Consider the following 26,961-nt stretch of genomic DNA (forward strand, 5'->3'; position numbering starts at 1 on the left):
AGTCACAGGCAGGTTAGCGTTTATTCCTTCAACAACATGAATCAACCAATGAAGGCTTTTTTAGTGTTTATTTAAGCAATAAATAGTCGACAAATTCATCGCTTTAAAATAAGTAAAAAACCTGCCTGTTAAGCCACCAAAACTTGCATTAATCATAAGAAAAAGGTAAAAGGCCATGACCTGAGTTCCGCTGCAACGTAGTTAGGTTCCCTCCAGAAAAAGGAACCCAATGCGCTCTAGAGTACCCTGATTGCATCCAAGTTAATACGTATAATTTGAGCAAATTTCAAAAGTTTAGTTACGCCATCTAAATGAGTGAGACAAAGCACTGGAATTTTTGATAAACAGAAAAGGAACAAAGTAATGGCTTTTTGTGTACCAACAATGAACTTTGGCTCCTTCATATTTATAATACTGCTTTGTCGACAATACTTTTCCACCTGTTATTAACTTGTACCTTTAATTCCTGACGCACTTCAATAAAATGCCAATCTCCGTCATCAAGCCGATTACCACGTGACAAAGTCAGCACCAAAGGCTCGGCACCTAATGATATGACGACACGGATGAACCCATCGTACAGAATAATGGCCATGAAATCACGTGACTCACTAGCGCTGACTGTGGAAGGAGAAAAGTGCATAACCATTTCGTAAATATTAGAGCCTCTTCATACAGCTTTCTTTGGTATTTTACTATAACGGATGAATTACTACTGTGTATAAGTAATTATATCAAATGAATCGAAACACTACACGAATGATGGCAAATGGTTAGTCAGTCAAAACTGGAATGCTAATTCATATAGTACTCCAACTCCTACTTTCATCGCCAAACGGAGAGGCCAAGGATACGCTTACCTTTTCCTATGTATAGTGGTTAACACGGTTGATAGCGCGACACTTTCAATAGAAAGATTTCAAAAACATTCTCAACCCCACCTCCTGCTATCCTTGCCAAGCTTAGAGGCAAAGATGAACAATAATGCTATAGAGTAAATAAACAACGTTTCGGTGGATACACTTGTGTTTTCCCTTTGTCCATAAATTAATACAATAGGTAGAGCTATCCTATATTTATGCGACTAAACCCAAACTAGCTTTCATAAACAGAAAGGCACACCTTCAGTGAGAGGGCCTTGATAAAGTAAAAGCCCGTTTGCAGTAGTTGTGATAAACTCTAGTTGTACAACGCTCCTTTCGTACACAACCAAAGTTTTAAGCCAGATGTAAGAGGTCCCCAAACCGCCCTCGAACGTGCGAGTCGTTTCCTGACATTGAGGTCCAGTGGCAAGACCACGGAAGGTATGTTTACATTGGCAGAGGAATCCTGAGAAGATAAAGTAGTGAATTATTTATTGTAATGAGAGGGACCTAATTTTTTTTTATAGTAAATGGTGCAGTCACTATAAACTTTCTGATATATACATCATATTGCTGCTTCTTCTTTAAGTGTAGGTTCAGCTCTGGCTTCGTGTTAGTTTCTGCTGCACTGAATTGTGGTCATTAAAAAATTGTAGAAGCAAAAATTCATTACCATTGCTTAAGTACAGTCTGCAGAAATTTGAAAAAAGCAGGCGACTCATGCCGACATTTCTTTTCGTATTTATATCGCACCACAATGTTTTCCCTTTTACCTTGCTAAAATGAATTGCATACATAAGCAGTAAAGATCTATGAAAGTCAATAAATTGAAAGTAAGTTTGAACACGAAGCCGCAGGGTTTTCAGCTCAGGCGGTGGGTAGTTTGTTTATTTGCTTGGTTTTTTACAACCATGGTCAGTTATTGTTTTAAGATCAAAATGGTTTCGGCTGAGGTGTTCTCTTTAACGTACCGCACAACGAAACACCAGGGCAATAAAAGCACTGACAATACAAACCTTCTGGTTCCACATCATGGCATATTCCTCCATTTAAGCAAGGCTTGTCTGCGCATGTCTGAGGACGTGACTTTAGTATGGTCTCATAATCTGCCTGTAGTTGAAGATTGACTGATACAAACGTCAAAGACACTGGAGGAGCGGGAAACTGACCGTAATCACCACTGATGACGGTGAACGTATTATAAGCTTTAACTATGTTCTGACAAACACCAGTTTTGTTAACCTCTTGAGCGCAGTTGTCAATTCCAAAAGCACCAATTGTTAAACCTGTAGTTTGTTATCATTAACATGTTAGGAATCTTCATATGTTGTAAAATCCTGTAACACCGTTGACGATGCACAAATACAATATTCTTAAAGACTATTTCAAATACATATGGCCTCAGTCGTTCAAAAGGTGGATAACGCTATCGACTGTATAAATCTCTGTCCACTGGATAGCGCCATTTTTTCCCCTAATATTTATCCGCTGGATAGTAATTTATCCGGTGGATAGCGCTGCCCTGATCTTTAAATACCTTTCATAAGCGTTTTGGTAAAACATTCTATGGTTACACGAAGGAATAGTTAAACAGTGTAGAGCTATCCTTGTATGGTTGGTTAATTCCCTGATTCGTGATTTAGTATTTTGCAAAGCCTTGCTCAGTGGATAGATTTGTTCCGATTTCCGATATACTTATCCAGTTATTAAAGTGAAAGCCTGAGCTCACCTCCATTCGCCAATTACATATGAAAATAACCATTTACTTGAACACAGCCTTTTTTGCATCAGGTCTGCTTAATCATGAACCTTGAGAAGTAAATGGTTACACCCTATTTCTTTTGTAATTATCCATATAGGAATCAAAAGTAATTGTGCTCTGTTAGGGGGGACCATCGTTAATATTTTGGTCAGCTGCTTCTTTGAATTGTATAACTGATCTTACCTATATTCTGGAGCGATTCTCTGTTTTCCGCCAGCTTGATTATGACCTCTGTCGGGCTCATAAACCCAGAAGAATACAGAACATTCCTCACCACAAGCTGAACATTTATGGCTTGAGGGTTCCTTGAGTCCTTTTCAATGTTAAAAATATAAACATCTGACGGCCTAGAGACCCCGCGGAGGTTAACTGTGAAAAACCTGGGTAACATTGTTTCGAAGAGAGAATAATAGTCTCCAACAAACAAGGCTGTTTTATGAATGTTCAGAAACTGAATTGTGTTGCTCATGCTCACAGCTGTCTGAGAAATATTTTGCACGATTACATAAACAGCACAAAAAGCGAGCTTAGGCTGTGCCACATTTCGATTTTTCTCTGTAATTTGCACAGATAGTTTATACGAACCAATTGGAATGTCCTCTGGTGCAGATAAATTCCCATTGTTTGTGTCAATAGTGAAATAAGACCCTGGATTTTGGCTTAAAATTTTATAACCATTTACATCTACTTCAAAGTCGTCGTCTTGATAGTACACTTTACCGACGTTCCCACCGACAAACTGCCCCTGATACGAATTCAAGATTATAGTCATTGAAGCATTGAAAGGTTCGTTATTATTAATTGAATCCTTAATCCGAATGTAGACCACAGTCACATTAGTCATGGATGGATTGCCACTGTCTGTCGCTTCTACCCAGATCTTCCATTCTTGTTTCTGTTCGTATTTGAAGATGCCATTAGAGTATACATCTGCTCTGTTTGGTCGTATAACGAAATTATTATCGACCGTACCATTAAGGATCTTGTAATAAAACGGAGGACCATTAGAAGGTTCATCTGGGTCATAAGCTGTAAGAGTGACAACAAACTGGGGATCAGCAACATTTTCAAAAATACTTCCAGCGTAAAATGGTGGAACAAAATGCGGTCCATTGTCATTAACATCTAACACTGTGATTGTGACCAAGCAAATGGCAAAAAGCCCGTCCTCATCTTTGGCCATTATTTCCAAAGTAAAACTGCTCCGTGTCTCGCGGTCCATTGAAGCCGTTGTGTATAAGATACCTACATATCGGTTATCTGGATCCTGTTTGACATCAAAGATATCAGCGAGATCTCCAAATATTACTTCAAAAAACAACTCCGTCTCGATTGCTGTGTCACCATCAGTAGTTGTAAGGTCCAATAGTGAAGTACCAACGGCCGAATTTTCATACACAGATAACTGGTAAACATCTGGCTCAAAAACAGGGGGGTGGTCGTTGGCGTCTAGTATTGTGATAAACACTGTTGCAAGATCCAAGGTAGTCAGCTTAGGACGCCCTTGGTCAGATACGTTGATTTTTAGAGTATAACTCGTCTTTGATTCAAAGTCTAACTTGCCCGAGACCATTATTCTTCCCGAGTTGGGCTCAATGTAAAATGCATAAGGATCATTACCAGACACGATAGTAAACTCTAATGCAGCATTGAAGCCGATATCACCATCTGTACCTTTGACAGTCGTGACATAATATCCTGGGTAAGCGTTCTCCGGTACAGACGCCGTATACTCATTAGGATTAAACTGGGGTCTATGATCGTTGGCGTCTCCAATTCTGACGGTGACGACTGTAGTTCCACTTAGTTGTGGTACACCTTGATCAGTGGCTCTGATGGTGATGTTATATTCACTGTTGTCCTTCTCCCTGTCAAAAGTTGTAGTAGTAAATATAACAGCCGTGTTTTCATCCACTACAAATTTCCCGTTGCTGTCGTCATCTAAAGTGTACTTTATTTGTGTGTTAATGACCGTTGAAGGATCGTCTTCATCCACAGCTTGTACAACTATAACACTTGTCCCCGAAGGTGTGTTCTCTTCCACTTCACCGATGTATGGTGGATTCGGAAAATATGGCGCTTGGTCGTTGAAATCGTATACAGTAATCTTAAGAGAGAGGGACAAAAAATGTTAGAATACTATTCAAGTGCCAACCAACGTAATGTTAACCTGACAAACAATGGTACAAAAATCACTCGGTTCAATTGGAAGATTTCACCAACAAATTAAAGCATTAAACGTTTCCAGAACATCTTGTGTAATAGAAGGTGTGAATGGTGACTAATCTTAATGCTCTGGTCACCTAACTCCTGAATAACTACCTTCTCGTGGTGAACCCGTTTAAAACAAAAGGTTACCTCAGGAACATAGTAAGGGACGGTATATTCCCTGGGCTGTTTGTGCCCGAAGACAATGGATTAGGGGTTCTGTTCGGGTGCTACGGGAAAGAAGGCAAACATCCGTGAGTAAGGATCTCAGTGAAAATCCCTCCAGGTGAAGTATGCGCCCCCCGTCAAGTATTAGCTATTGAAAAGCCTGAAAAAATATTATAGTTTTAGCCCACAATTATCTGGTTTTTCCGTCTATTTCGTAGGCGAGGTCATTAACCCGACTTCTCCTCCAAACGGGGATGCCACTGCGATTTTATTTGGTGCAATGCTAATGCTTTTACTTTAGATCACTAGCTTCCTGATAGAGCAAGCCATTAACAATCTTTTATTACTGCGAAAATTGTTACTCAATTTGTGATCTAACTAAAGTGAATGAAGGTTACAGTTAAAAAGTGCGAATTATAATGAGTTGCATCTTCAAACTCTACAAGAGCTCCTTACAAATTAACAAATAGACTCATCAGAAACCATTTCTTTACTCAGGGTATGAATGTCCTCGTGATACTATAGGTTCTGTTGTGGGGTGGGTTACATGCGGCTTACGCTGTTGCAGTACCATACTTCACCTTGATTCCAGCCATTCCGGTGTGTTTTCCATCTGAAGCCAAAACTGTGAAGTTCAGCACCGGAGTCTTTTCCCTGTCCAGTAGAGTTGTACTTGTGAGTATCTCCCCGGTTTTTCTTCCAATCGTAAAGTACCGCAAACCTGTTTGGTCCAAGGAATATACAATTTCATCTTTCGTGGTGTCAATGTCCGTGGCAGATACAGTAAGCACCAGTTGCCGAGCTGGACTTCCTTCTAAAACTGTTGCCTGGTAACGAAGCTGGGTAAACACTGGTGCGTTGTCATTTACGTCAAGAACCTAGGCAAAAGGGAGAGTCATTGTTATCGCGAATTTTGCGGAAAATTTAGAGAAAGAAAGCGCAATTGTTTTTAAGCTATCATATACTTTACTCATGACTTTACTTACCGCTCCTCTTTATCCATAAGCTCAGCGGTTAGAGCGTCCACACTAGTTTTATTGGGTGGGAGAGGCTATTAAAATGCGACAATTTAAACCTAGTTCTTTTTGTTTGCAGTTTTGTGTCCATATACAATCTCATAAAGTCGAAATTCTAGCCTTTGCAGTCTCTTCCATATGTTAGGTGTTCCTCATTCAAATTTAGAGAACTTTAAAAAACCAACCCTAACTAACCGAGCACGAAAGCTGCATTAGCATCTTTAGCTAAAAGGACGCAGCGTTAAATGCGAACGCGAAAACGCTGAGAAGTACTGAATGCGACCCTCTGGGGCTCAATTAAAGTTCTGGCATTGGTTAAGCCGCTTTTTAGATCTGCGTGCATCGCACCGTCATCTCATTCGTCACATTTTCTTTGCAAAGTCTACCTGACACTGTCACAAGGTCCTGGCATTAAGGACCGAGAAAAGGCAATCCAGTGAGAGAACCACAAAGTCCCATGTTACTCCGTACGATTTCAAGCAAGTTAGATTCCTAAATAGCCGTTGGACTGAGGTTCAGTTGTCAGGGGAAAATAAAGCTGTTTCCCAGGGTGTTTCACATTCATCCCTGTATTCTAATGGGCTTAAGACAAGGGCCTCACCCTAAAGGTCTGTTTTTTTAAAATAATATTTCTAATGAATCCCTTCCCATCAGAAACTTTATTTGTTTGCGAGTAGGAAGGGTTAAGAAATTCTTCATACTCATTTTCTGTGATAACAGCCCGTAATAAAAATCTTGCCTGTAAAACAGCCAAGGAGAGTGCTACAACATATTGCTCACCCTTCAATTGTTTGAAAAGGAAGATATTTCTTACCTTGATGTTCACATTCGCCGTTTGACTGGCTGATCTGCCATCAGTAGCAATTATTTTAAGCCTGTATGTTTTCGTAGCCTCGAAGTCCAGTTTATCTTCAACAATAAGCTCTCCTCCGTTAGGCTTAAACTTAGTTATCACTTCAAAAGCTTGATCTTGATTACCTTCAGATATAAAAAAATTCACTATGCTGTTCAGAGCAACGTCGTTGTCTTTGACTGTAAAGAAGTATAAAACTTCTCCAAGAGGAACATCCTCTTCAACTTCCAGAGAATAATCTGTGGTTTCAAACACAGGAGCCATGTCATTATCATCAATAACTTCGATGTCAACAAAAGTTGTATCACTCCTCTGGGGACTTCCTTTATCAGTGGCCTTTACGTCAATTAAAAGGTGGGCCTGCTCTGCGATTTCACGATCAAATATTTGTGTAGTTCTTATAACACCAGTGACGGAGTCGATCGTAAAATACTGGTAGTCATGGGTTGGCATTATTGCATATGTGACCTAACAAATGACATTAACAAACCTGGTTAGTTTTTACTAACTTATAATTCCCTGCGAAGACTTAACGTTACCGTAGGAAAGAGCTGTATACAATTTTTTCCGAATGGTTGCAAATTTAGTTATTATTTTGTCTTTATGATAATTGGCCCTCCAAGTCTCATTTCATGGATTCACGGAAAGAGATCTTTTGAATTCTGCAGATGCAATGGAGGAAAATAGGGCTGCTTTTCATAAATTTAAATGAAAGGGATAATACCACCAATTTAGGAAAAGGTGTATATTCTTGACCATATGAGGTTACAGCGTAACAGAAGCTTGTGTATCAGTAAAATAAATCATGGTTACAATTAACTTAATTAATGTGTAATGTTAAGCTATCGCGCGTGACACAAAAAACGAAGAGATCAATTTACCGATTTGGGTGCCGCACATTTACGCTATATAGGTTAGGAACGTGGCTAGGGATAACGTGTCCTCATCAACATACACGATTTTTGCGCCAAGGATAAGTGAACCGTCAAGTTGTCTGTAAAAGGGCAATGACGCTGACACACACAAAAAAGCATAATTACGTTTGGGCTTAGTGATTGTAAGTCACCCGCGAGTTAGAGCTTATTCCTTAGACAACATGTATTAACCAAAGAATTCTTTTCTTAGATTTTATTCAGGCAATAAAAAAGCAAGACCTTCATTGACCTAGATATAAATAGAAAACCTATTCAACCACCTAAAAGTAGCACATGACCTTATCTTGATTCATCTGCATCTAATTCAGGAGGTAAAGCCAAAAGGCAAAGTAATGAGATTCCTCCGCAAAAACGGAGTAACCAGTCCCATCTAAACTACTTCTTACCTCTCCACCAGCACCCGTGTCTGCATCATTTGCGTGAACGCGTATGACTGGAGTACCTTCCGGTGAATTCTCGAGAATTCTGCCGTCATACCTCTCCGTTGGGAACTTAGGTGAGTTGTCGTTTACATCTTTGACTTTGATCTCGACAAGACATGTGGAAAATAGCTGATCGCTTTCGCGTGCTCGGAACTGCATGCGATAAAGTGGTCTCGTTTCGTAGTCAAAGGAGTCTTCTCCTGACACAATAGTACCGTCCCCCTTTATTTCGAAGTGATCGAAATTACCGTGTTGCATTAACCGAGTGTAAGCTACTGGTTGACCATTCATTGATGTTGCTGTGATTTTTAAGATGGATGTACCTGCAAAAAAATAGAAATAAAAATAGTGAATGAATTTGAGCGAAATTTGCAGCGGTGTGCAGATACATTTTTGCCGATATCGAAGCCATATCAAATGCTGGTCTGCAATACACTGACAGGTGGCGATGTTTTACGAAACCGCGTTCAATAGCGTTGCGCGCGAATGACGTCAAAGTGACTAATTTGCATTTTTTGTCTGAGTGTTGTCATTTTCCCCTTTTTAATGAAAAATGTCAGACAAAGATGAGGAATTCCCTAATGTTAATTTCAGTTTGTATGACTGAGTTTCGGGTCTATAAATAATAACTGCACACAGCTCTATTGAAGTCAAGGCTGTTACAAAATATATGCCACAGGAAGCCCAATTAACATAGGCTTCATTATTTTCTTAGGCCTTCTGGTCATTGTTTCCTCCATTTTCTTCTTTGTTTTCCTTCTCATTTTAATGTTAACTTGTGTGGCAAAACAGAATAAGATAAGCATTTTAAAAATAATGATCATTTTGTTCTTGATCTAAGCCTGGCTATTCCCAAAAAAACTTTGAACGGTTTTTTCGGGCTGCATCCCCACGAGGCGACTTCAAAGCTTTCTGCATAAAGATTTTATCTGGGCTTATGAGAGTCACTGATACAATAATTCAGTAATCATTGCTATTAACATTTTTAACACACCTGGCTCACTATTTTCATCAATGCTTCCAGTATAGACTGATTTGGTGAACTTTGGAGGTTGTAGCTCTGTAACATAGATAGAAATTGTCGCTGTTCGACTCTCAGAGTTCCCTGCGCCAACAGACATTGGTTCTGTGTTAGATGCTATGACTCCGTAAGTCCATGTTCCAACGGAAAAATTTAATGATACTTTGGTAGATATTACTCCATTGTCAGAAATCTCAAACTTGTCGTTCGCCTCAACAAAGCTATATCTAACTTTGGAATTGCCCCCAGCGTCTTCATCGATGGCGTGAACAATCATGAAAGATGTACCAATAGGAGCATCTTTCCATACGCTTCCATCATGCGACGAAGCTGGGAAGCTCGGGTAGTTGTCATTCAAGTCTTTTATTGCTACTCTGACTCGGCAGTAGCTGACAAAATGTAAAAGCAGAAATTAGTGAAATAGAAGTCAGCTAGAAAATAAACATCAATGTCGATGCTTTAAATGTAATATTCGTCAGTTTGATTTCGGCAATAAAAGAACGTTAGTTGTGTTCACATGAGAAAATTCATAATATATTTCGCCAAAACAGCTGATAAACAAGGACTGTTCATAATTGGCTGATAAGGTGCCAGGCGCTACCCATCAAAGCATAATCATTCAAGTTTTAAAAAAATAACCAGACACAAAGCCATGAACTTACAAAGAGTACGTCCATCGAAGAAAAAGACAACTGGTCGATATTACAAACTGAGTTTAACTAGAGAGAGAAACTGACGTTTGCAGCACTAGCTTGTCGTCATTTTCATTCAGTAACAGGGAGCTATGGGTTGTATGATTATATATCCAGTGGTAAAGCTATGCATTTGGTTGGAAAATGGTTAGGTGTTGAGTAGAAATTGTTTATTGGAATTGTGAGGATAAAAAAAAACGACCTGAAAGAATAAACACGCCGGGTCAGCTTTACGCCTGAAAATGCAGTCTAGAAATAACTTGCTTTTAAGTTTATATCGGGTTGAGGTCAAACTTTGCAGGATGGTAGAACTTTGTATCCCAGATAATCGTATGTTTTTAGATTTTAACGGTTTTTTTTAAAATTTCAACTAGTGATGTAAAAAAATAAATGATTTTTAAAGAGAACAACGCGATAAAATTAATTGTGAAAATTGTTATGAAAAGCTCAATTGGTTAAATAGTTTTTAAGCTTTGATTTTTGAATTTCCCACCATTTTTTTATTATTTTTACAAAGATACACATTTCAAAATGTTATATCTCCTAAAGCAATTGAGCTTTTCAAAAAAAAATTTTCCCATTTGTTACTACCCCGTCGAGCACTTCACAAATTATCTATTTTTTACGTCACTAGCTGAAGTTTAAATTTTACTGTCAATCATGTGACGTCATTTCCCCGCCAAAACCAGTTTAAAATAGAAAACCAAAAACATAAGATTATTTGGAATACAAAGTTCTACCATCCTGCAAAGTTTGAACTCAGACGGACAAAAACTGTAAAAGTTATTCCTAGACTGCACTTTCAGGAGTAAAGCTGACCCGGCGTGAAATCTTTATTGTGCTTACTTCTTTGCATGTTGCCCATACGAAAAGAAAGGCTTCAGATCAGGAAGTTTGAAATGTTGAACTACTTAAGCCCGGTGTTTTTGGAGCAACCTCTAGAATCCTTGTTTTTGTACCTTAAGATGTCACTTTGTCGTTTGATGTATAAAGAGCAAAATAGATTAAAGGCCAGTGTTCGAAACGCTCTACTGACTTTTAAAAATACTTTGGTCACCCAAAATAAGATTATTTATGTATCACCTATGTTGCGTCATCAGTACCTGAGAAGACGCTCAGACGAACTTCTTCCATGGCCACCATCTTCTGCTCTGATGACCACTATGTAGTCTGACTGAAGTTCACGGTCAAAGCTCTGCATGCTTTTTATAACACCAGTTGTATTGTCAATTTGAAAGAAGAGGTCACCGTACACGATGCTGTATTCTATTTCGCCGTTTTTACCGCGGTCCTTGTCCGTTGCCAACACCTGAGTCACTACTACCCCGGCCGGAAGGTTCTCAGTCACTGTAACATTGTCACACTTTTCAAACACAGGATGATTGTTGTTCTTATCCCTGATGTAAATGATGACCTCAGTGTCGCTCTGGCTTTTTAAATCGTTTGCTTGAATGGTTAAAGTGTATTCCCACGGTTCGCTTGGAAGTTTCTCTCGCAGAGATATAATACCAGTATTGGAGTCTATCTGGAAAGGTCCTTTTCCGACGATAATGTTGTAGGTGATGAGTTGATGGTCCAAGTCTTGAGCAACCACTGCTCCCAGTGCTTCACCAACCTTTGCTTCTTCGTCGACAATAAGTCTGTACTCAGCGAATGCAAAATGAGGTCGATTGTCGTTCGTATTCCTTAATGTAACATTAACAAAGGCCACATCAACGTTAGTTTTGTTTTCTAGCGCGTCTGAGACCTCGATTCGAAAGATGTGCTGTTTCTGGCTTTCAAAGTCTAGAGAACGGGCGTTTGATATGACTCCCGTGTCTGGGTCAACTGTAAAGTTATCGTTGTCTATGACTGCAAAATGTAGCTGGCCCGGCGTACAACTGCAGTCTTGGCTGCAATCGCAGTCTGTTGCACTCACCGTCAATATTGATGTTCCCAGTGGGACGTCTTCATCAACAATCGCCAGGTAAGATCCTTCTTTGAACACTGGGTAATAATCATTAGCATTTAAAACAGAGATTTTTACTTTGACTGTAGAAGTGAGTCCAGATGGTATCAACTCGACAGCCTCCACTACCATGTTATATACCTTGGATTGTGATTCGTAGTCCAAGAGAAAATTTAACTTTATCTCGCCGTTCTCTGTTACTTTAAATCTGTTGTCCGAGTTCCCTTCCACAATTACGTATCCAACTCTGCTACCTGAGGCGCTGACAGCGGTGATCTTACCGACGACTGTTCCACCTTTGGCATCTTCTGGTACATCAAATTTATAGCCATCATCGTCAAAGTCAACAAACCTTGGAGGAAGTTGTCCAACGTCTAATGTTACTTTGATAGGAGAGCTCTGGCGTTGTGGAATACCGTAATCGAAGGGATATAATTCCAAGTCATACTGACTCTTGGCCAGGTCACCGCCAACTTCAATGGTATCATCCAAAGGATTGATGCCAAATGGAGTGTCTTTTGAAATCAACTGATAACCCGCCAGTCCGTTTGGACCAATATCTGCATCAAAAACATTCAGCTGTAAGGCCTTTGCACCCGCTCTCGCGTTGCCATTAATTCGTCCATATTTTGTTCTCATTTCAATTCTGGGATCGTTATCATTCACATCTTCAACAGAAATCTCCAAGTCAACATCGTTAGTAAACGGCCCTGTGACTTTCATTCCTTGCTCTCTAACTGTTAAGACATACTTTGCCTGTGTTTCGAAATCAAGCTCTTTCGCGAGCTTAACTCTTCCATCTTCGTCAACATCAAAAACAGTTTGTTCAGGATATAATATGAACATTATGCCTCCAGGGATGTATCTTGGGACCTCGGCAATTGTTCTTCCAACGCGAGTGTTCTCGGGAACACTCACAGCAAGCGCCGATTGACCTGAATTGTAATTTGCAAACGCTAAACGCACAGGTGTGGTTGCAACACCTTTACTATCCGTAGCTTCTACATTGAAGGAAATGGTCGATAGAGGTTCTAAGGCTCTCTTTCCAGGTAGAGTACCGTCCATTGCCCTTTTTGCCCTTATGATACCTTGATTATCAATGGAAAAGAATTGCTCTGCCTCCTTAGAAAGCCTATATTGCACGGATGACGTACCATCAAGATCGTAAGCTTCTATTTGTGTGACTTCTTCACCCTTTTTTATACCCACTTCTACTTTTCGGTCAACCTTTCCATCAACCGCATCAATAAAAAAAGGAGGGTTATCATTGATGTCTAGAACATTTATAGTCACTTCCAGCTGGGCAGTGCGGCCTTTGATGTCTCGAGCCATAACACACAGCTTGTATTGAGTCGTTTTTTCGTAATCGAGCTCCTGTGCTGTCACCAGATCACCCGAGAACTGGTCAATCTGAATTACCCCATCTTCGTTCCCTGAACATATCTCATAAATAACGTATTCAGTAGTAGCTGCTGCCGCAGAAACAATCTTATTTCCAGCCGCAAGGCCTTCTTTGGTGTTTAAAATAAGCGAAGGAGATGGGTATTGTGGGGGACCATCAGGTGGGAACAAATTAACAAGAACCGTCGCAGTATCTTTCTTACTTTGATCATTTTCATCCAGAGCTTCAACGGTCAAAGAAAAACTCTCTTGGGCAGCGGAAGCGACCTGTGTTTTTCCAAGTGTAATAAGTCCACTGGAACTGTCTATTGCAAATATATCGTTGTCATTGCCTTCGGTGATGTTGTAGTATACTAATCCGTTTATGCCACTGTCCAAGTCCGTTGCCGACAAATGAACTACTCGATCTGCTGATTTGGCATTGGCTGGTATGGAGGCCTGATATGAGGTGGTAGAAAATCGCGGTTTGTTATCGTTGTCGTCCGTGACTCTGATAACCAGCTTTGTAACATCTGAAAAGGAGCATAACATTGATTCAGAAGACTTTTTGCGAAAACTTTTAGTAGTTTCTAAAGAAGAATGCACGTTTCGTCATCTCTGTCAAGAATTTGAGAGCAAACTGGTTATTCCTATCGGCTTAAGCCATGCCAGTATAACAATAGCCAAAATATGTCTTGCATCATTCTATATTTTTTTGTTGGCTGCATACCTTTACCATTTCCTCTACTGAAGCATACCACCACTTACCACTTAGGCGCAGTATAGGATCTCTGTTGCTGTCTTGAGCTTTTATGTAAAGTACGTGTTCGGCAATTTCTTCACGATCTAGTTGTCTCTTAAGGGTGACCATGCCAGAATCGGAATCAACTTCAAAAACATTCTTGCTTTGTTCCAAAACCGTCTGCAGCAAAGAATACTTCACTTGGCCATTTTGGCCATCATCACCGTCCGTAGCGGTCAGCAGCCTCAATTCTGAGTTAACAGCTGTAAAAGGAAATGAAAAAACTATTCGATGCATGTTTACAATAGTGGGCGTCGCTCATAATGTAGCGGTCACTTTACAACACTGTGGGTAAATCACTATAGAAAGAACCTCCTTGAAGCCCCAACCTTTATTAGCGGGCACTTTCTTTTCCCGAGGGTAGCCTTTTAAGGCCTGTTTCAAACGTCGTGCTACTGCCGTGATAAGCTGGCTCGACTGTAGCTCGACTGAAGCACGATACTAGCACTACTTGGTTTGAGACTTTGAATTTATTTCGTAATAGAACGGCTGTTGCCGAAAACAAAACACAAAAATAAAGAAACTGTTTTGCAAACTTTTAAATATATTCTAATTTATTTATAATTTATGAATTGAGTTCGGCACGGCGATAGCACGACTTGGTTTTAAACGTCGCGCTACTGTCGTGCTAAAGTAGAATTTAATTCGATCAATTGAGTTCGGCACGGCAGTAGCACGACCTTTGAAACGGGCCTAAGAAAGGTTCAAGCAATTGACAATGTATGATTTCATCATTTTATGATGAAAAATGATCAGTGAGTATCAAAACTGTAATTGATGAAAACCTAAAAACATCTTCTAGCTTTAACTAACAAACCTCGATTTTCTGGAACTGCGATTGTAAAAAGCGACTTCTCAAAAGTTGGTGCATGATCATTCGAGTCTAACAGCTCAACCTTGACAACAGTGGTGTCATTCCTGTTTTTAAGGGACACCATTACTGTGAGCTCGTACGAAGGCACACTTTCGCGATCCAGGGATTGCGCGACACTAATAACGCCCAAGTAGTCAATGCAAAACATGTTATCTTGATTCCCTTGAATAAAGAAGTACTTTAACAACGCAGAAGGGTCTCCATAATCCGCTCTGACGTCAATAACTGTAGTACCAACTGGACTGTTTTCTTTGACTGTAGCTTTGTACTCATCTTGTTTGAACACCGGGGGCTTATTGACATTTATGACATCAATCTGAATATTCGTGGCACTTTCTTTTCCGCCACCATCTGTAGCTTTCACAACCAGCATGTAGCTACTCCCATCAGAAAACCTGAGAAGAGACACTTGTATTGTGGGTATGTCTTAATCGGACATTTGGATAGCAAGCAAGCACTATAAATTATTGTTGTCGTATAACACAATACATTTATCGGAAAAATTAAAATATATATATATATATATATATATATATAAGGTCTGTAGCGATTGGACCATGTCTTAATAGGTATACGTATTGTTGAATTACTTTATTTTGCTGTGTGAAGAGTAATGGATACGTTTTTTTCAGAATCCGTTAACCCACTGGACACCTTTCTCAGATCTCCTCTGTAGGTTTTCAGTATGCTATTCAAGCAAGCCTTTTAATTTGAAAATTGTTTGTAATATTAAAAAGTATATTCTTTAATTACAACCGTGAAGAAAGGGATTGGGACATAAATAATTCATTAGCCTAGACTAATTTGATCTGTCGTTAAAGATCAACTCTTCATCTCTTGTCGATTGGTAACTGTGATCAAGAATCAATTTTTCATCCCATAAACTGTTCATCTTACCTTATTTCTCTGTTAGTTTTTAGATCGCCCGCGTTTCTATTGATGGAAAATGGAATGTTTATGGAAGGGGCACTGGCTGCTTCATAAATTGTGTATAAAATTTCACCAAAATTATTCTCTGTATCTCTATCTATTGCTTTGACCTGCAGAAACAAAAAAAGGTTATGACTATCTACTGATGATGATGATGATAAATTGAAGGCTTACAAATAGATCCCCAGACAGAGATGTTGTGGGAAAATGCCGCGAATGAATGTATTTATGTAAAATGTTTGAACACAGGAGTCATTTCATAAGTAGGTCGTTGACTATAATCGTCCGGGTGAACGCAGTCCTGACAATGTAACTGTCAACAACAACAGTCGTATTCAGGACTGGGTTCACCCGGACGATCATACTCAACCTACTTAAGAATGCAGTTATGTCTATTTTCTTCACTGAAATGAAAGTAGTGAAATGCAAGCTCCAGTGGTAACCTCCCTGCGCCTTATACCTCGTATTAAAAACTCTCCCACGCTTTTTTTCAATTTTTGACGAAGACCAGGGAGCCGGCGAAAACATCCATCGACACTGCTAGAAAGACCGCCTTAAAATTAGAAAACCTAACAAGTTTAAAGGTTACACGCCCAAAGCGAGCGAAATTTTAGGGACCGTTTCAGGTTGGAGCTATATCTATCTATTCAGTCAACAACTCACTTTTAAACTGACAACTTAACCGATTTTAAGGCTCTCTTTCCATCTGTGTTGACAGATATAACTGGCCTCATTCAAAATTTAAAAAACCATGGAAATTTTAGCGTCTATTCAATGAACTTGTGTCTTTTTGATAAATATAATTATCATAGATGTTAAGTTGAAACCCTTAATATTATAACTTACCAACAGCACAATTTTCTGTACTACTTGGATATATTTTCTTACCGTGTTTTTGATGATTTAATGGAAGTATCTAACTTTAATATAAAGTCGAATTTCTAACATCATGATAATAACAATAATAATAATAATAACAATAATAATAATAGTAATAATAATAATTAAAGTCTCAAGCTTCCAGCTTAACATGAAAATTGATGTGTGCTTTGTATGCTGCACCAAGTGTTTTAACTTATGATTCTCAGGCAGATGCATTCATGCCATTGAAATAATCCCTCTCCTTTCTTTTCTAGCCTTTTTAGTCGGGGCAATAGTGCTGTGCTTTTAAACAAAATAAAATAAACTTCACATACCGCATGTATATTTGTGGCTGCAGTTCCTATGTTTGCCAGTGGTAAGCTATTCTCTTTCAAACTGTTTCATTAGAAATACGATTTGCTAGGACGTTCATTTTCCGCTCAGATTTTGACATATTGTGGCAAAATTTAATAAATATGGCGCTAACAACAACAGCAACATCAACAACGATAATAATATGACCGATTATCATATAATATATCAAAGAATAATACTGTGATGATGATGAATATAGTATGGCCGATTGTCATAGAATTGTGTACCTGAAAAACTGTGGTTCCACTGGGCGTGTAGCTGTCAATCGCAATCCGAGTAACAGACTTGTAAAGAAGAAATCTGGGTTTATTATCATTAACATCTGTCACCGTAACCTCGCCTGTCACCTCTGCTGTTACATCCGGGACATTACCAGGAGAAGAAAAGGTTGCCCGTATGATCAACTTATAGTTCTTTTTTGATTCATAGTCCAGAGCCTTCGCCAGAGTGATATTTCCGCTGTTAGAATCATCGATTTTGAAAGTTTTATGTGGATCTCCACCAACTATGGAATATTTTATACCGCTTTCTGAGCCAGAGCGTGACGCTTTCACAATGAAAATTGTGGAGCTTTTTGAAGCGTCTTCAGGAAGAGTCTTTGAATAACTTGAGCTTTCAAATTGCACGGGAGAAAATGGGTCACTAAGCACTGATACTTTAACTGAAACCTTGTTCCACTTCTTTTCTGGCCCTGTGTAACCAAGAGACAACATCAGATTTACATTTTACTTTTAATCCGGCAGGGAAGCGAATTGAGAAGTACCCTGTAAGGATCATTGACAACCGAGTTCACTGATCTTCAACTCAGAATTATAACTCTGACTTAGTGCATTTTCTTATCCTCCGTTAATACGGACTAACTTATAAACTAAGGCTGTATGCCCCTGTCTACCAACAATCTACAAAAAGAAATCGCGATTACATATTTTTTTTAAGCTATACGGTTTATGTTTACCAATTTCCGCACCGCTTAAAGACAGGCGATTTTAACGATGCTGTTATGATCACTAACCTGTTTCTGTTGCCTTGACCTTAAATTCGTAGAACGTATTTTCTGGCAGATTGGATGTCTTAGTAACCAAGTCGCCTTGATTATCTATATGGAACCTAAGGATTCAAAAAGCAGAAATAAGTATCATTGAGAGTATCATATAAGTATCATTACAAGTATAAGTATCATTAAGTATCACTGGGAGTATCATTGAAGACTACCATTGATTTCAAAGGCCGGTAGAGAAAATTAGAAGAGATCTGTGGCTACACATTTACACTTCTAAAAATTTAAGAGTTTCCAAGTTTTATTTAACATCCAAAGGCCAAAACAGTGAAGTGGTTGCATAAAATATCTCTTGCGCATGTGGAAACTCTGCAGGTTAACAAGTAATGCTTGGAATTTCTTATTATTTCTAGCATATAAAGTAGATTTTCTGGCAGGATTTGAAGACACAGAGGAATTAAGACTGGAAAAGGCACCCTGTTAACAAAGCTAAATCCGCTGGCCAGACAAATCGCAGGTGTAGGAATAGCCAGCCGTTTTGGGTGGTTTTGAGTTGTTCACTGGTCAATGCAAGGCGATTTTGGTGGTATAGAAATTATTGATCTTTGTTAAGTTAAGATATATATTTTAATAGCCGTCTGGGGAATAACGGCAAAAAGTCCGCTGGCAAGGAATATCCCTTCCTAAGAAGCTGGGAGCCACACATTTTTTCAAGATCCTTTTCTAATTGCAGTCGCTCTTAGGAAGCTATTGAAGCTGTATAGAGCGTTTTCACTCACGTGGTCAGCATCTGTGCTAATTCATTGGAACAAAAGAAAGCATTTACATGAGAAAAGAGTTCAACTCCCAGAGGATTTTCTTGGTACACCAACATGGCCGCCGTTTCATTGTTTTGGAACACCAATATGGCCGCCGTGACGTCATGTGAAAACGGTCTATTGTTTCAGGGCTAGGGTAGCCTGAATTTCATCTGATTACTTCGAGTCGTTATTACTCCCTCAGTAACGTCTGAATCGACTGGCCGTTAATGCCGTCCTGGGACGTCACTACTCCTTGACCTTTGCTTTAATTCATACAAAAGGTAAAACACGATTTTCAAGTGGCAAACCGTTTGGAAATGTCTGCATGATACAGAATTGCTTTACTTTTTTCGATCGTAATTCATGTTCAACGTTCAAAGTATCAACTGCATGCAGTACAACTCGCGGTTGTACTGAATTCTATAATCAAACTCGGTCGCAATCACGCAATGAAATAAACACACACACGGAACACTTAGTTCAAAAACACAATGATTTGCTTTAATTGGAAAGAAGCTATTTGGTCCGTAACGAAGGAAAAAAAAAAAGGAAACAAGAAAGAAAAGCTAACAGAATCATTACACTTGACGGTGAAAATAGCAAGAAGGTCGAATCACAACTTTGAAAACTTCGCGTAAACAAAATCACCGGCCACCGAAACCACAAAGCAGCTCTAAATGAAAAACCTACCGACTCTCCGCAATGATCCTTCAATCGCAGTTCGATTTAGCATTTCAGTTTCGAAGACAAGGGTAATTTTGCTATTCAAGATAAAGATTAAGCTTATCGAAATGTTTGAACTACTCGAAAGAATGCCAGGGATGCGATCCGCTGAGTATCAAGCGACAATCCCGCTAAAATTTTTCACAATTATACATAATTATGCGAATGTTTAGACAATCAACCAATCAAAATCACTACCCGGTTTTCGGGTAGTGAGTGACGTCACTGGACGACATTAACGGCCAGTCGATTCAGACGTTACGTTAAGGGAGTAATAACGACTGGAAGTAATCGGATGAAATTCAGGCTCGGGTTAGGGTCCATTGTTTCTTTTGTTTGATTATTGTTTTCTCACCTGATCCTTTTACCTTTGTTCCGAGAGCTACCAGACCGCTTGAGTGCGGAACATTGTAAAAACCCAAAAACGTTATGGAAACCTTTTCATAAAATGTTTTCGTTTAGTATTTAGAATGTTGCCAAAAATTGTAGTTGGATGGCCCTGTTTAACAGTTAGAAATCAAATGACTTTTCAAATTAGCAAATCAAATCTACCTTGCTTGAAATTAGTGGATTAAATTTCAAAAGCGATCTTTCAAAGAAGGCACAATTAGGTATACTGTTCTTATCGACTAAAAAAAGTAAAAACTTTAAACGTGGTAAAAGAGAAAGGATGACGAAACAAAAACAAACCTGCTGTTATCGTCTTCGAGTTCCAACACAATTCCTTCGCTCCCCTGGGTGTCCCTGTCAGTAGCAACAATTCGTAACAAACTTGTTCCCTTGGGCGTACTGCTCGGTACAGACACCCAGTAATCAGATTGTTCAAACTCAGGAGGGTAGTCATTAGTGTCTGTTATTTTTACCGTCACAGATGCAGAACCAAAAAAGTTTCGTTGTTTGACGTTTGTTACACGGACTTTAAATCTGAATTCTCGGTGAGGAACCTGTGTGAAGTTCTTGATGGCTATTAGCTGGCATTCTGAGTTCATGCGTTCAACTTGGAAATGATCAAGAATTTGTACAGCAGTAATATCCTCTAGTGTGCAGTCAAAATCAGCCAGGGGCTTATCATCCGTCGAGAAACGAAACCCTTCAGTGTTCTTAACGAGGATTTTGGTTCCCTTGGCCACATTTTCTAGAGTTGTAACTTCATAACTGTCCTCCTGAAAAATCGGCGGTTCATCTTCGTTTTCGATCTTCACTGTTACTGGTACGTATTCAATTTGAGAAGAACCCTCACTCTGTGCTCCTACTTCAACAACATAACCACCTTGATCAAACTTGTAATAGAAAGTGTCTTTCACTGACAACGAACCTGTTGGAACATTAAAAAATTATACTTATTTAAGCATAGTAAATGGTTTGAAACCAGAAGCTTAAGTCATGTAACAAGTTAGCGAAATAATTATGATCATCCGGGTGGCTGTAGTCCTGAATAGGACTGTTGTTAGTAAGAGTGACTAAAGCTGCGAAAACCTGTGCGTGTTCATTTTCAGGCTCAAGGTGAATTGTGTCTTCAGTCGATGGTAATAAACTGGATGGATAGATAGAATTTGGACCGGATTGACTATTATCAGGTTCACAACCATAGTTTAATACTAAGGACAATAGCAAAGGGTAAAGTAATGCCCCAAAAAAGTAGAGTAATAATTTGTGGAAGAAATTAAGAGGAGCAATAAAAACAGTAGAATAGTTCCTTTTTTCAACACGCGCAATTTGTCTTTCACTTAGAGGTGAATTTTAAAATTCATTTCGGATGCATGGAGTTTTGTTCAAAATTACAGCAATCGCATATTGTGTCTTAAACTTACCAGTAACAAGATCGATTTGAAATCTGCTGTCTCCTCCAGACTTCATTGAATACTTAACATTTCCTTTACTGCCGGAGGCTGCGATACACAACAAGTTCGGTACCAGGCCCTGTCCTTCTCTCAAGGACACTTCATAAGACTGCTTCCAAAACTTGGCAATTGAGTCAGGGGAACTGATAACTTGGATTTTCACAATCGCTTGAGATGTTTTTCCTTCTTCATCATTGGCAGTAACATAAAGAAGAAATTCTATGTCACCCGTTGCTCGTTCAAGAACTCGCTTAGTTCTTATCACACCAGTGTTAGATTCAATTTCAAACTCTGACCGGTAATTTAATGTTTCATATACAACCACCTGGTTATCTTTGTCTATTGCATGTATTACAGTGACAAACGTCCCTTTAGGACTCCCCTCGGGAACCCCCGCGTTATAAGCTGATTTGCTAAAGTCCGGGTAAGCATCGTCTACATCTGTGATATCAATTGTGACGTAAAGATAGGAGTGACGTGGCAGTTTCTCCTTGTTTCTTGCCTCTATAATCATATCATAAGTTGCTTGTGTTTCTCTGTCCAGATGGGCAGCAGTTCTCATCACTCCATTAACCTCGTCAACTTCAAAGTATGGCAGTGCCGAACCAGAGATTGCCGAGTACACGACGCCTTTCCCAGTGCTGGAGTCGGAGATTACCGAAGCTTGAAATACTGACCTACCGACTTCTACATCTTCAGCTACCCTAAGAACTTGTATAGGATCACTGAACACAGGGTAGTCCTGGGAATTACCTGAGTCCTTAACTACAATCTTTACCTGGGCTTCCGCTTCTTTTGAAGGGCTTCCCTGGTCCTTAGCTTTCACTGTTAATGTATATGTCTGCACATTAAGACCCCCGCTCACTGTTAAAACACCACTAAATAAATCGATGGCAAATACACTAGAGGCACTGACTAGTGAGTATCGCAGGTCACTGTTCGAGCCTGGTGGATCCTTGTCCGCGGCAAAGATGACGCCAAGACTTCCTTTTACTGGAAATGACGTATGGATAGTAAAATGATATGGAGCATAGAGAAAGAATGGTACTGTGTTTTCTTGATCGGAGCTCGAAGACCCAGAAAATGGAAAGTTAGGAATATCTAGAGGTACAGTGATGATAACAGAAGCTATGGTCTCTTTGCTGGGATTTCCTGCATCACGCGCAACGACTGTCAACTGATGCAAGCGTTGATCGCTTTGAGAATAGTCCAATTCGCGTACGAGCATTACAGCACCCGTGAAGACATTAATAGTGAAAAAGCTGGACAGAGTTTGAAAGAAATAATAAATTTCTCCATCCACTCCTCCATCTTGGTCTGTTGCTTGCACTTTAAGAATCGGCGTCATTGTTGGCGTATCTTCGCTTATAGCGCGCTCGTAGCTGATTTTGTCGAAAACCGGTGCATGGTCGTTCATCTCTTCAATCAGAATTCTAATCGTCGTGCGGGAGGTTAATGGCGGGTTTCCCATGTCTTCAGCTTCTACTGTCAAGGTCATAAAAGGCGTGGTTTTACCTCGTTTGATTGGCTTGCTTGTTGCTTTCAACTGCAAGAAACTTTTCTCCCCCACATCACGCTTTTCTGCCTTAAAATACCCCTTCTCATTCCCTCTGATGATTTTATAAACTCTTACCCCAGAAGAATCACGATCCTCAGCGTAGCAATTCTCCAAACCCATAACAGTCGTATCTGCAGGTGAATTTTCTTTAATGGTTCCGTTGTATAATTGAAAAGCGAACAATGGTGTAAAGTTATTTATATCCTGTACTGTTACCCGTACTGTCGTGGCAAGTCCACCATCTGTCTCTTTGCTTGGTCTTTTCACGATTGTTAAGTCATACTTATTCGGTTTTCCTTTCTCGTAAATGAGCGGTTGAACCGTTGTTATGACGCCGGAAGGTGAGACCTTGAACAGCCCAACTTTGTCGAGCGAATCGCCTTTTTGAGCGTACAGCAGTGAATATCTGTCTCTACCAGTAGGCAGTGGAAGCTCGTCATAAACTGTGTATGGTGCGGGCTTCCCTTCAGGAACGTTGATTTCGATAAAATTCTTCCACTGTGCACTTGCGTAAAATCCGAAATGTATAAACAAATGAAATACAATTTCCCAAAACGTACCACGCATTTTCTGTCTGATTTGGCTGTTTGATCTGGTTAGGTAATTGAAGTGTTGTATGAAAATTTTGATTAATTATCTTCCCCTATAGAAGTTATATCTTCTCTTCCTTAAGGAGCCATCAAATCAAAAAAAGTTACTTGGAATTGAGTCTTCTTAATTATGCCACGCAGGTGATGAACTATGTAATTATTGGATACCGCTGTGTTACAAGTTCAGCCCACGTTTTGCGGCTTGGAAGCAGTCAAACGTTTTCCTCTTGAAAGGGCTCTTCCTTGTTCGGACGTAGATAATTTGCCATTGACTGCTTTTTTTTCACAAAAACTTCGTTTGGCCAACAAGAGAGATTCTGCTAAGCCTTGTTTCTATGCCACAAATATACAATCAGTTTTGTTTGGTTTAGCTCCAATGCCCTATGACAGGTTAGAAGAGTTGCTTGCCGGTTGTCGCGCCCAAATTACAATGTATTTGATATCCAAGTATGATTGGTTTGTTCCTCATTTTGTAAAGTATTTGTGGTTCCACCCTGCTTAGACAAAGCTGGTAAACAATGCAGGTGGCTGAATTTCCAGACACAAATAATCATGAGTCATTTCTACGCAGTTTAAATCGAAAGTGATTAAATTGGACTTTATGCCTTTAATTAAAGACGACACGTATTATCCAACTTGCAACTGGAATAACTAAGGGCAGACTATTAAAAAAATAGAATGTTGGTGAATTACAAAAATTTTCCCTGCTGACACTGTTTTTTTTATGGAGATAGTATCACACTAATGACGACCCTTCGGATGAAAAGTAGCCCATTTATAAAGAAAAAATAAATCTTCGGAGTAATCTTCAGTTGAAGTAAGTATAAAAACAAGAAGCTGATCATTATAACTGCAGTTTTTTTTAGCAATCAGACATATTATTGAATCTTGTAAGAATATTTATTTAATGAACAGGTACCAGCAGCAACTGTTTGAAAATTAAATTAAGTGTTTTGATAAGTCGTTACCGCTCTTTTTTTTTATTATCGATATATGAAACTTTATAATTGTAAGTGACAGTGACTGAATTACTAGTGAATTTCATACGTTTTTTGTATATTTATTATCGTTTTGACCAGGTGAGGCTTCTTGAAGCATGTAGCGCCCGTAGTGCTGCGTCAGAAGGGGCTTTATTAATTAGGACAGTCGATGAAGGTGAACAACAGACATTGTGGGAGGTAATGGGACCATTGCTTCCCATGTAAGTGTGATTTAGACTTCCGTGCTGGGCCAAAAATCACCAGCCATTCTGATACACATAGTTATTTTCATACCCTGCTGATGTTCGGTTACTCTCTTTGTTCCTTTGTTACGACAGATTTTCAAATAGACAAAGCAGGTGAAAATCATGTTCATCGTTATCGTTAGTAAGGTGGTTGGCCACCGTGAGGAGATTATAGAAAACGAGAGCTAACATTTGCCAGCGATAGATGGTCAGTGACTGGCATCTAGGCCTTATACCCTTTCCTTCCTGCTAAAAGTGGCTAGAATTTAATGGTACCAATAGAAAGGAGAAGGGTGACGTCAAGTTACCGTGGTAGCCAAATTTCTGGATGACAACGATAGGGCCGAGATTAAGCAACGACTACGGCGACAGTAACGAGAAAGACAAAAAAAACCGATACGTCTAGTTAACAAAACAGCAACTTTGCACGAGCATCACGCTGAATTTTTTTGTACATTTTGTAGCCGTCGTTGCACGAATGCCACATGAAACTTCCTAATTTCACGCGCCCGCTTTAAGGAGTATGTGAACACAAGACAAAAAGTTTCTTTTTCTTTTTCTAAACTTAGATACGGTCCTTTCGAATTAAAACCAGTATAATTTCGCCGACATTTGACAAATTAAATGAAATTGAATAAGATCGATTAAGTTTGAAACAGTGCGAATTTACTTTTTAAGTGAATTTTCGGTTTGTTGTCATCCAAAAATTTCGCAACCATGGCAACGTGACGTAACGACTTCTCCTCTCTATTGCGATATATCAAAATTCATACTTGGCTGCGATGCTTGGGGAAATTACAAATGAATTATTCATTGCTCAGCCTCCTCAAGATGATTTCGTTTTATTCCCCTAAGCCTCGGAGCCAATTGAGAATTTTATTATATTGAAATTGATCTATTCTATTTTCTAAAATGTTAAAAGAAAAGATGATACAGTACGAAAGCATTCACTAAGAAGTTCCATTTGCGGAATGGTTACAAGGATAGAACCTCTGGCTAACTCTTCACAACCAAACGGCTCAGTTGAAAATCCAGGACTAAACTGATATCGGTCTGAGTTGATGCAAACAGAAATATTTGTCTCCTTGGGAATAGCTTACCTGCTGTGTAGCGAAGGGAACATTGAAAATATGTGTTATCACACACGGGTGTGTGTTCCAGGGCATACTAGCTACTTCCAAGACCAAAAGGGCACTAGTCATCTGGGCCAGAAGTATTAATCCTTTCGACATGTGACCATGCCTTAAAGACGGATATTTCATAAATTTCATAAATCACTGGAACTTTATGAAGTTTGATAATTTCCAGCCGGACAGGCTCGACATAATGTAGGTCAGTGTAAAGGCGAGTGTTCATATCATTCACATTGTGATGAATAAGTTGACAGATTCATCTTTGATTCAACATGTTCAGTTCAATTTATTTTTCTTTTACATAGTACCTCTCACCCAGATTTGCTGCCCTTTAACTGTTTTTCGTTTTTTTTTTTTGTTCTCAGAGTGCCTAATTATGACGACGCATTGCCACAATTAGTCTGTGCTAGTGCTTATTAACCGATTAAAGATACAGATTAAGGATCAGGCTCAACTGATTCTCTTTAATGAGCTGGTTTATTTTCGGCGGTCAGGAACCAGCCTCATCAAGATCCCTTCCCTAAGTAGCAAATTCTTTTAATCAAAAGATCTTTCAGCAGAGGCGACATAAAAGAAAAGACGTCTGATGTGTTTTTAAGATCTAAACTGCGACAGTCTCATGCAATCGTTTTTTCTGTATTTCAGACTGTTTTTTACGGTGTTTTGGTGTGGCGTTCCACCCTTTGGCTCCAACATTGGTCAAGGAAAACTTTTTCAAGCTAACTGACTACTTATTTTGTTTTAGAGATATCGTAAATTATATATATATATATATATAAACATTATGATTTTATTTACTTCTCCCAAGGAGTTTCAGGACGCTGGCGGATACAAAATGATTCTTTCCCAGAAGACTTTTGTTAGTGTTTCCCAGACTCCCTTTGCCGTATTGACTTCCGTCTTTCGCGGAAGTGCGAACAGTATTATATTATCCCGGATTAACAAAATATAAATACAACGGATCTTTTCTCTTCTGATAATCCT

At 39.3% G+C, this 26,961-nt stretch overlaps 1 protein-coding gene across 1 annotated transcript in view; it reads right to left on the reverse strand.

Annotated features, from left to right (window-relative positions):
• Positions 1-23,596, reverse strand: part of LOC140932474 (protocadherin-like protein) — a 31,459-nt gene extending 7,863 nt beyond the window's left edge. Inside the window, exons 1-16 of the mRNA XM_073382081.1 lie at positions 21,442-23,596; positions 20,321-20,945; positions 18,123-18,217; positions 17,338-17,801; positions 15,842-15,984; positions 14,888-15,339; positions 14,037-14,273; positions 11,044-13,801; positions 9,222-9,637; positions 8,192-8,550; positions 6,832-7,338; positions 5,583-5,879; positions 2,809-4,732; positions 1,880-2,149; positions 1,123-1,329; positions 458-621 (exon numbers count right to left, since the gene is read on the reverse strand). Coding sequence (XP_073238182.1) covers positions 458-621; positions 1,123-1,329; positions 1,880-2,149; positions 2,809-4,732; positions 5,583-5,879; positions 6,832-7,338; positions 8,192-8,550; positions 9,222-9,637; positions 11,044-13,801; positions 14,037-14,273; positions 14,888-15,339; positions 15,842-15,984; positions 17,338-17,801; positions 18,123-18,217; positions 20,321-20,945; positions 21,442-23,596 — 11,073 coding nt within the window. The remainder of the gene's footprint in view (positions 1-457; positions 622-1,122; positions 1,330-1,879; positions 2,150-2,808; positions 4,733-5,582; positions 5,880-6,831; positions 7,339-8,191; positions 8,551-9,221; positions 9,638-11,043; positions 13,802-14,036; positions 14,274-14,887; positions 15,340-15,841; positions 15,985-17,337; positions 17,802-18,122; positions 18,218-20,320; positions 20,946-21,441) is intronic.
• Between the last annotated feature and the right edge of the window lie 3,365 nt (positions 23,597-26,961).

The sequence above is a fragment of the Porites lutea genome, chromosome 3 (assembly GCF_958299795.1).
Source record: "Porites lutea chromosome 3, jaPorLute2.1, whole genome shotgun sequence".
Classification (NCBI taxonomy): domain Eukaryota; kingdom Metazoa; phylum Cnidaria; class Anthozoa; order Scleractinia; family Poritidae; genus Porites; species Porites lutea.